This window comes from Salmo salar, chromosome ssa01, assembly GCF_905237065.1.
Source record: "Salmo salar chromosome ssa01, Ssal_v3.1, whole genome shotgun sequence".
NCBI lineage: Eukaryota > Metazoa > Chordata > Actinopteri > Salmoniformes > Salmonidae > Salmo > Salmo salar.
This window is the reverse complement of record NC_059442.1, coordinates 143,570,794-143,581,383: the sequence shown is the minus strand read 5'-3', so window position 1 is coordinate 143,581,383 and position 10,590 is coordinate 143,570,794. Positions and strand designations below refer to the sequence as shown.

The window sequence follows — 10,590 nt, the reverse complement described above, 5'->3', positions numbered from 1 at the left end:
CCAAGAATGTTTTCTTAAATAGCGGTGGCAGTTTACACTGCGCCCAAAACGGCCTAAGGGCTGCCAAGGAGGCCAAAGAGTGCATTTTTGTTCTCATTAGACCACAGAATCTTTTGCGGTATGATCTTTCACATGTCTTTTGGCAAACTTTGTGATTTCCCTGTGGCTCAGTTGGTAGAGCATGGTGTTTGCAATGCCAGCATGGTGTGTGCAACACCAGGGTTGTGGGTTTGATTCCCACGGGGGGCCAGTACAAAATAAATGCATGAAATGAAATGTATGCATTCGCTACTGTAAGTTGCTCTGGATAAGAGTGTCTGCTAAATGACTAAAATGTAAAATGTAAAGGCATGGGGTTATGTGCCTTTTTCTCAGGAGTGGCTTCTGTCTGGCCACTCTCCCATAAAGGCCAGATTGGTGAAGTGCTGTAGAGAATGTTATACTTCTGGCATGTTCTCCCATCTCAACCAAGGAACTATGTAGTTCTGTCAAAATGTGGAATAAGTCTAGGGCTATGAATACTTTCTGAAGGCACTGGAAAGCACACACCCAGATACCCACTTCTTAAAATAGCCAACATTTTCAATTACCCATTTCTTTTTACAGACAACCAGAAACTGCATAGCCAATAGGTCTGCCCCTCCACCAGATGTTTTATTAGCTGTTTCTATATCATTTTGTCCAATGAGAAGGGGTATTTTAAGATCTACGAGTCCATGTCATGATTTTGAGATCCTGATTTTCAAATAATGGCTACTCAAAGTTGCTTCTAATTATTTATATTCTGAAACTGGAAATCTGTTCAGGGTCCCTGAAATGTGAAACATGTATGTTAGTTTGAACATCTGGAATTGGTAACTTATCATTTGTTCAACTGTTCAAATGAATCCACAACGGTAAAGGTGGCGTAGAGATATCCTTGGTCCCCCACCGTGGATTATTAAATTCTCTCTGTTGGAGATGCATTAGCCACCTGAATAATGTGTCTAAACAATAGCTTAGATGCAATAAATTACCTTTGACTAGTTAAAATGCGTTCTTTACTCATCACTTTACTGTTCATCTATAGTTTCAGTAAGCAGTATTGAGGGTTCATTACATGGGCAGCAATTTAGTGGACAATGAAAAAAGTCATACATTTCAACATAGAGCTGGGATCATAAACCTAAAATTATCGACACCAACCAAACTGACACTTATCGTGGACATTTAGCTGATATTGTTCATTACGATAAATAATCTATAGGGCCCTACTAGAGAAATCTGAAGTTTAAAATGAAATACGTTTAATTGTTAATAGGACAATTGATAGCTACAACATTCAAAGTAGTAATAGTATTCAGGGTAATATAAAACAATTACTGTGGTGCACATTATGTTCTAAACTTATCGTTCAATTTACCGTTATTGTGATAATCCAGTACATTTATGCTGATAAGGATTGTTGTCCATATCGCCCAGCTCTAATTCAACGTGACTTCAGACCTGCCCAGAGTCTCCATATCCTCTTTGGGCTGTTCTTTGTCCTAAGCACAGATCAGCTCTCACCTCAGAATCTTATTCGTTGACGGCAGAAAGAGGAAAATATGTCTCCATCTTATTTTCTAATGATTTGTGAGTATTCAATTGTCCCTTATTTCAACCCATTTATATTTAGAGTGTATAGTGTGTATCTTATGTTAACTGAAATCCCTTGTTTAAAATGTCTTCCTGTTATCCTTGTTAAAGTTGTGGCCGGTGTTGCAGTTAGAAAATGTTCTGCAGGTATGTATTACATCATGTCATTAGTTGAGGAATGATATTAGAGATAGGCTATTGTCTTTCATATACGATTTGTCACTACAGCAGTTTGGTGATACCGTTTCTACAACTCGTTCTTTAAATGTACATTATTTAGCCACAACAGTTTCAGAAACATACATAGATTTCAGTCTACGATTGACAGCTTTAACAATTTGAATTCTCACTATTTATATATTTAAATCCAAACAGATTCTGTCTCCAGTTCAAGCATTTTATTATCCCCTGGGTACATCAATGCAGCCAGATCTGTCAAAGGACGCTGTGAATCAACAGAAGGTACAGAGTGCTGTTTTTACAGAGACCAGGATCCAACCCCAATAAGAAAAGTGGACTACAACAGTGTTTGCCAATTCACATTGTTCTGGGATGAGTTCAAAACCTGGAACAAGAGTGAAGTAGATCTCAGCTGTGCTATTCTACAGAAGAGAGAAGGGAAAACGATATCTTCAGAACGTAGTGACACTCGAAGACTTCATGTGAGTGGTGAGTAACAATTTTACCCTAGGGCCTAAATTAGGTCCTCGGGAACTTGTTCAGTTATTGTTACCCAGAACACACTGGGTTCACTCATATTGTATCTATTATCTTACTTTTTTCAAACAGATCCAATTGGGAAACCCAGTGTTGACGTGGAGCAGAGAGGGAATTACCTCAATCTCAGGTGTGAGGCTCAACATGGCACCTCATATATTACTTTTACCTGAACAATGGTGACTTACACTTCAAAAAGCAACCCTACAAAGATAATGTTTGCGTGGGGAGAGTTGCCCAAGAGGAGCTACTGACGATGATGAAGAGGAGCAGCCCTGGAGAGATTTTCATCACATGTGCTGTGGAGATGGTGATAAAGGGGAATTCTGTGACATCACAGCACAGTGAACCTCTCAGTATCACCGTAGATGGTGAGGATCCCATCCATTTCAGTGAAATCTATCTATTGCTGCAGCTGCAGTGCATGGCTGATGAATAATTGTTCATATTTGAATCATATTTTCAGCTGTAAATCCTACAGGAGCCACAGGTTCCATAGCAGACTTCAGTTCCATCCCACCTGGAGAGAAGGCAGTCAGTGAAGTCATCAGCCTAACTACCCAAGAAGAAGGTATGTACATTTAGGTGGTTTAGACATAGATGCTCACAATTGCAGGACATTATGAACATTGATGTGAAATGAACATGATACATGATGTCCTTTTCCCTTCCAGACCCTTCCTCAATGATCCCCCTCTACATCGGTCTCTGTGCCGGTATCTATGTTCTCATCCTTCTGGTGGAATCTCTTCTGTGTTTTCTCTGGTGTAGACATGGCAAGTTGTATGTTGTTCCAAAGGCTGTTGTCAGCTATACAATCAGGGCCTGTTAGTTACGCTCTCATTATACTTTTGTTTCTGAAGGTGATGAACGAGGAAATAACAGTAGGAGGTGAGAGTGATCTATTTATTTAACTGTACATTTTCATATCATCTGTTTGAATGTGCTGGAAACTGCTCTTGACTGGCAAAACCCATATGAGCTGCAAATGGTGTGTGTAGAGTATAACTATACTCTTTACTATCCACTATGGTTAGAGTGTATTATGGTGTAACTGTTCACTGCTTATGGTGCATTATGGTATGTTTTCGCTCTCTTACAGGAAGAGAACTCAAGTCTGCTCTATGCTATGAGGATGTGACCTTGCTGGGGAGTTCAAGTTGGATATGGCTGGAGAGTATGATGTGTCAATGTTTTTATAAACCAGAAGTCAATAGGAGTAGAAGTTATTAAATTCGAACAAGTTGCAATTTCATGCACCTTGTGAATGAATTTTTATATTATGCACAGTGTTTAATGTGTAATGTGTTTGTATATGTTAAATATAGCAATTTTATTAGCATTACATTTTTTTCTGCTCTTGTATGTTGTGTTTTCCAGTGGAAATAAAGCTTGTACAGTATGTTGTAAATCTTGTTGGAAATGTTTCTTTTCTCTGGAAGAGAAATTGTGTTGTTTAGATTACACAGCCGTTGTGTTTCAATGGTCTGTCTCATGATGTTCACTGTTGTACCTGAGCTTTAGCTGGGTGTTTTGTGTCTGTTTGTCATGTAGACGTGACCACAGTGGGGGTAGTGCTCATTGTAAGGTTCTGCTTCACTTTCTTTAGTCAACCTTGTGTTCTTTTTCTTTGTGTTCTTGAACGTAGCACTGTTACTTTGTGTTCTGGAACGTAGCCCTGTCTTTCATTTTTGTTCATCGATTTCACCTGTGTTCGTTTCTCACCTGGTCTCATCAGCTCGGTATTTAGTTCAGTTCTTTCTGTTTGTATCGTTGTGAGGTATTGTTTGTTTTTGACTGCCTACCTGTGTTTGATCATTGCCTGTGACCACGATTCCTGCCTTCTGCGAAGGCCTAATAAACATCTGCTGCGCTCTGCGCGTGAATCTACACCTTTTTTGCCCTGAGTATTCATTACACTAATACAGATACAGCTCTATTTCTATAGATGAGGAGAAGGCAGAGTAGAAATGGGTGACCCACATCTACACCAACATCACCCCTGAAAAACAACACCACAAAGGGCTCTCAATACATCTATTCATATGAAGCTCATGTCTATATCTATCAATATACAATGACTTGTCAGAGAACATGCATAGGTGCAGAGGTGTGGAAAGACACAGTAATGGAATTGTGGTGATGATCTAGGCTGAGATGTGCTACAATGAGCCATTGTGCTGCAACTGGTCCCCTAACACTCTGTCCCTAGCCCTCAAACCCAGATGGATGAGAAAAACATCTATCATTAAACAATTTAAATAAATAAAATGCCAGTTGTATAATTTCTGGATATATTGCAAGATTCACATAAAAAAATGTCCAACCTTTAAAAAGAAACTCGTGCGTCCAACAAGGAGTTGATGTCAATGTTATCCAGTACTATCCAGTACTCTTACAGAAATCTTATTTATTTGAGAAACAATCCATAACCTTTCCACCTGGGGTTTACTGTCACGATTCCCACCGACGGTGGCGCCCCCTCCTGCTCGGGTGGCGCTCGGCGGTCGTCGTCACCGGCCTATTAGCTACTACCGATCCCCTTTTTGGTTTTCCTTTTTTTTGGTTTTGGGCACCTGTGGCCAATTAGCTATTAGAGGGGGTATTTAGTTTAGCTGGCCCGTCCGTTGTTTGTGCGGGATTCATTTTGTTCATTGACGACGTGTTGTTCGTCGGCTTTACCTGGTCGCCTATTTGTATTTATTCCCTATGTTTGGGAACTTTTGTTTATTATCCAGTGTTATTAAAAACACCACTCCCTGTGTTCGCTGCTTCCTGCGCCTCATTCCTCCTACCCGACTACCGAAGCCATTACATTTACCAAAAAATGTGAAACAATTAATTGGTGGTGATGAAATAAAAAACAACTAAAATACACTGCTCAAAAAAATAAAGGGAACACTTAAACAACACAATGTAACTCCAAGTCAATCACACTTCTGTGAAATCAAACTGTCCCCTTAGGAAGCAACACTGATTGACAATACATTTCACATGCTGTTGTGCAAATGGAATAGACAACAGGTGGAAATTATAGGCAATTAGCAAGGCACCCCCAATAAAGGAGTGGTTCTGCAGGTGGGTACCACAGACCACTTCTCAGTTCCTATGCTTCCTGGCTGATGTTTTGGTCACTTTTGAATGCTGGCGGTGCTTTCACTCTAGTGGTAGCATGAGACGGAGTCTACAACCCACACAAGTGGCTCAGGTAGTGCAGCTCATCCAGGATGGCACATCAATGCGAGCTGTGGCAAGAAGGTTTGCTGTGTATGTCAGCGTAGTGTCCAGAGCATGGAGGCGCTACCAGAAGACAGGCCAGTACATCAGGAGACGTGGAGGAGGCCGTAGGAAAGCAACAACCCAGCAGCAGGACCGCTACCTCCGCCTTTGTGCAATGAGGAGCAGGAGAAGCACTGCCAGAGCCCTGCAAAATGACCTCCAGCAGGCCACAAATGTGCATGTGTCTGCTCAAACGGTCAGAAACAGACTCCATGAGGGTGGTATGAGGGCCCGACGTCCACAGGTGGGGGTTGTGCTTACAGCCCAACACCGTGCAGGACATTTGGCATTTGCCAGAGAACACCAAGATTGGCAAATTCGCCACTGGCGCCCGGTGCTCTTCACAGATGAAAGCAGCTTCACACTGAGCACATGTGACAGACGTGACAGAGTCTGGAGACGCCGTGGAGAACGTTCTGCTGCCTGCAACATCCTCCAGCATGACCGGTTTGACGGTGGGTCAGTCATGGTGTGGGTGGCATTTCTTTGGGGGGCTGCACAGCCCTCCATGTGCTCGCCAGAGGTAGCCTGACTGCCATTAGGTACCGAGATGAGATCCTCAGACCCCTTGTGAGACCATATACAGGTGCGGTTGGCCCTGGGTTCCTCCTAATGCAAGACAATGCTAGACCTCATGTGGCTGGAGAGTGTCAGCAGTTCCTGCAAGAGGAAGGCATTGATGCTATGGACTGGCCCGCCCCTTCCCCAGACCTGAATCCAATTGAGCACATCTGGGACATCATGTCTCGCTCCATCCACCAATGCCACGTTGCACCACAGACTGTCCAGGAGTTGGCGGATGCTTTAGTCCAGGTCTGGGAGGAGATCCCTCAGGAGACCATCCGCCACCTCATCAGGAGCATGCCCAGGCGTTGTAGGGAGGTCATACAGGCACGTGGAGGCCACACACACCACTGAGCCTAATTTTGACTTGTTTTAAGGACATTACATCAAAGTTGGATCAGCCTGTAGTGTGGTTTTCCACTTGAATTTTGAGTGTGACTCCAAATCCAGACCTCCATGGGTTGATAAATTGGATTTCCATTGATTATTTTTTTGTGATTTTGTTTTAAGCACATTCAACTATGTAAAGAAAAAAGTATTTAATAAGATTATTTATTTCATTCAGATCTAGGATGTGTTGTTTAAGTGTTCCCTTTATTTTTTTGAGCAGTATATATTTGGATTCCTGTTTTCAATTTCTTAAATGCTTGGATTTGCTTCCAAAAAACGAAGTTCGCCAAAAATCCACAAAAGTAATATGATCTGTGGATGCAATCCAAGCCATAATTTAGTTGACACAGACTGGTTACTCTGACTGGAAATATTTATTATGTAAACTAAACAGACATGGATCAAGGTATCTGCCATTTCCTCATTTGGAGAAGCATTAGTCACCTCCATTACAAAGCTATAAAAGTCGTGGGGTGAAAAAGCTCAAACAAGAAACTATCCATCAAATTGTCCAACTTCAAATAAACCCAATAGGTCAGTAACTGAACTCATTTGATCATGTCAATGTGTGTGTTGTGTTGGGTTTTGAGAATATGAAAATATACATATTAATGTCACTGATGGAGTGCTGAGGTTTAGAGGGTCTACACCAGAAGTTAATGGTTATAGGAGGAAGGTATATAGTGTGAGCAATTAAGCTTGGAATGTGTTTAGTGCAGGGAAGTAATTACATGTGGAAGGCATTGATAAGGGGAGAGGGCCATGGATTATGGATGGGGGGGGGGTTGAGGTCAGGTCAGGTCACTTTAGGGAGAAGTAAAAGTTTATGGGCCGTATCACTAGTGTCCTGCCTAGCAGTAAAGAACGATGTTTGTACAGATATGGAGAAGGAGAGTCAGCCTATGAGGAACAGTTAAATATCAGTGCTTGTGTGAAACTGTTTTTGTCTAATGCAGCTGTATTGATCCTCTGGGAAGAATAAACAAGGTTAAGCTTTCATAATGTCTTTTCAGTTTTTTTACTCTGAGAATTAGAACCTAACAGTTGTTAGGGTGATGTTGCTGTTAAGCTACTGCATATTTACATTTGGTTTTGTTTATTTGTGTGTGTATAGTTTAAAGTAACTCTTTGAAAAGTCAACAAGTTTTTTTGATCAATTAATCACAGGAGTTCTCATATTTGATATAGCTGTGCTGTAGTTACCTATATTTTCAGGAAGTTTAAAGTAGGGTGGACCACATGGACAGCTCCTTAGTGGTCAATGAAAATATGGTCATTTTCTTCAGCGTCACTAGTGATCTGTCACAACATCACACGTGAGTCTCCATATCCCCCTATGTAGGTTTTTCTGTGTCCTACCAAACACACATCAGTTTTCTCACATGACAATCTATGTGTGGAGTTCACTTCACTGACGGAAGAAAGTGGAAAATATGTCTTTGTCTTATATTCTTCTCATTTGTGAGTATTCAATTATTTTAGTCTTTGGATCAATATGTCTTTACACTGATTTTAAGTTTTGGTAATATGTTACTTAATGTATGCTTTATAACTTGTTCTAAGTATGTATGAGCCTTTATTATGCCTTATAGTAATGCTTGTAAAATGTCTCACTAAGTTGTTTTTACCTTGTTCAAAGATGTTGCCGGTGTTGCGGTAAAAGAAAGTTGTGCAGGTACATATTACCAAATGGCACTTCATTAATTATCCAGCTCAACAGCTATTGATTTATTTCAGGTATAAAAGTATTTTTTTGATGACAGATTTGTACACTACTTTTCACAACTAATATAGAGTAGCACAATGCTTAAAGTGCATTATCTTTATTAATCAATGTATTTAGTTGCAAATAGAGAGACGAGGAAGTGATACTCCACATACAAATACGTTCTGAATCAAGATTATTATCACTCACAATTTCATAGATTCTCTCTATTTCTCTAAACAGATTCGGTTCCCACTCCCACTATTGTATTTTCCTCTGGGTACATCAATGTAGCTACACCTGTTACAGTACGCTGTGAGTCACCAGAAGGCACAGAGTGCAATTTCTACAGAGATCACGACCCCAACCCTATAAGAACAGTGGATTACAAGCAGGGTGCTTGCCAGTTCAAGTTGTTGTGGAATGAGTTCAAAAAGTGGAACAAGACTGAAGTAGATCTCAGCTGTGTAATTCTACAGAACAGAGAAGATAAAACGATCAAAACCTCAAAACCTAGTGATGCTCGAAGACTTAATGTGGGTGGTAAGTGACTGTTTTACAGTACTCCAAAGCACATGTTTACCAGAGTACACTTCCCACTTGTTAATTGACTTCATAAATTACTTTCACAATTTACTAACAGATCCAATTGAAATGCCCAGTGTTCATGTGGAGAAGATCGGGAATTACCTCAATCTTCGATGTGAGGCCAAGGCTGGCACCTCATGCTACTTTTATCTGAACAATGGTTACTCACACTTTAATAAACAACCCTACAAAGACAATGTCTGTGTGGGGAGAGTGGCAGAAGAGGAACTGCAGAGGAAGAGGAGCAGTGCTGGAGAGATCTTCATCACCTGTGCTGTGGAGCTGGTGGTAGAGGGTGAAGATACTGTGACATCACAGCATAGTGAACCCCTCGGTATCACCATAGATGGTGAGGAAGACTAGTGCCCATCAATTTCTGTGTTTTTAAATGTGTCAATCTTCTGTTGGTCTATTGTTGTATTGCAATACTAGTATATTATTATTTTACACATATCAATGTTTTAATTATTTCAGTTGTAAATCCTCCAGGAGCTACTAGTTCCCCATCAGCGTTCAGTTTAATCATAACTGGCCAGGAGGAGACAAGCAGCAATGTCACATCCCAAGAAAGAGGTGAGTAACATTGGTTAAGTTTAAGATTAACTGTGAAAATATTATCATGACAATCCTCTGTCTGTGTATTACTGTATTGCAAGACTAAAACTGTATATAATTATTGTACATACTGTGTATATCATTGTTTTATTTACTTTGGTTGTAAATCCTCCTGGAGCCACCAGTTCCATCCCACTTGGAGAGGATAGGTCAGTCAGTAGTATAACTACACAAGGAGAAGGTGTATTAAATAAACATGGTTATTGTGAGCTAAGTTTGTCTAAATACATCAGCAAGTGCCTATTCAGATACTGTTTTTGAGAGTGATGTCCCTTTCCCTTCCAGAATCCGTCTCAGAGATCCCCTTCTACCAATATACCAGTCTTCGTGCTGTTGTCTATGTTATCATTCTGCTGATGGAATTTGTTCTGTGTCTTCTCTGGTATAGACGTGGTACATGCCTTCTCATACTCATACACAACATGTAAGGGATGTAGAAACTTCATTTGATTGAAATGAGAATTTTCACAGCAGGAAATGCAGACTTGCAGTGCATTTGAGCATTAAAAATGCCTCTCATGTTTGTAATTTCTGCTTTGAAATGTCAGACTTGATTTGCCCGAAAAGAAATGTATCAACCCCACCAAAAATATCCATTAATTATCATCCACATAATAATTCACATTTCCTTTTGCTGAAGAATTAATTTCCTGCTGTAGCAAACTGGCTCAAATTAAGATCCTACATCTGTTTGTTGTTCCGAAGGCTTTTGTCATGTCTTTTATTAGCTATACAACCTGGCGGTATGATTTGTTTTCATCATACTTTTATCTCTGAAGTTGATCCACAAGGCAATGTCACTCGGAGATAAGAGTGGTCCATTTTTTCATAAATATTTACTCATGCATGTTTTTATATTATCTGTTTGAATGTACTGGTGAATTGTCGTGTCTTGACCAAAACCCAACTAAGCTGCAATATGAGTGTGTAGAATAATGCTCTTTACTCCCCACTGCTTGTTAATGTATTTTATATTATGCAAAGTGTTTCATGTGTAATGAGTTTATATGTCTAAAATACAGCTATTTTATTAGCATTTAATTTTTTCTTCTCATGGATGTTGTGTTTTCCCAGTGGAAATAAAGGTTGTACAGTATATTGTAAATCTTGTTGGA

The 10,590-nt window shown here is 40.2% G+C and overlaps 1 protein-coding gene across 2 annotated transcripts; it reads left to right on the top strand.

Annotated features, from left to right (window-relative positions):
- The first annotated feature begins 7,888 nt into the window (after positions 1-7,888).
- Positions 7,889-10,580, top strand: LOC106597681 (uncharacterized). 2 transcript variants are annotated; one of them, XM_045691596.1, is made up of 6 exons: positions 7,889-8,028; positions 8,207-8,242; positions 8,516-8,815; positions 8,916-9,209; positions 9,350-9,433; positions 9,761-10,580. In XM_045691596.1, exons 1-6 carry the CDS (start codon positions 8,001-8,003, stop codon positions 9,901-9,903), a joined length of 885 nt encoding a protein of 294 aa, XP_045547552.1. In that variant the 5' UTR covers positions 7,889-8,000; the 3' UTR covers positions 9,904-10,580. The 2 variants fall into 2 exon arrangements, with proteins under 2 accessions (XP_045547552.1, XP_045547551.1); XM_045691595.1 differs by having other exon boundaries at positions 9,335-9,433.
- Positions 10,581-10,590: the final 10 nt, after the last annotated feature.

What these genes read in the sequence shown, in the direction of transcription:
- LOC106597681 (XM_045691595.1), top strand. Translation starts at nt 8,001, where the DNA reads ATGTCTTTGTCTTATATTCTTCTCATTT. An exon ending in GTCTTATATTCTTCTCATTT is followed by an intron (nt 8,029 to 8,206) that starts GTGAGTATTCAA and finishes CCTTGTTCAAAG; the next exon opens with ATGTTGCCGGTGTTGCGGTA. An exon ending in TCGAAGACTTAATGTGGGTG is followed by an intron (nt 8,816 to 8,915) that starts GTAAGTGACTGT and finishes ATTTACTAACAG; the next exon opens with ATCCAATTGAAATGCCCAGT.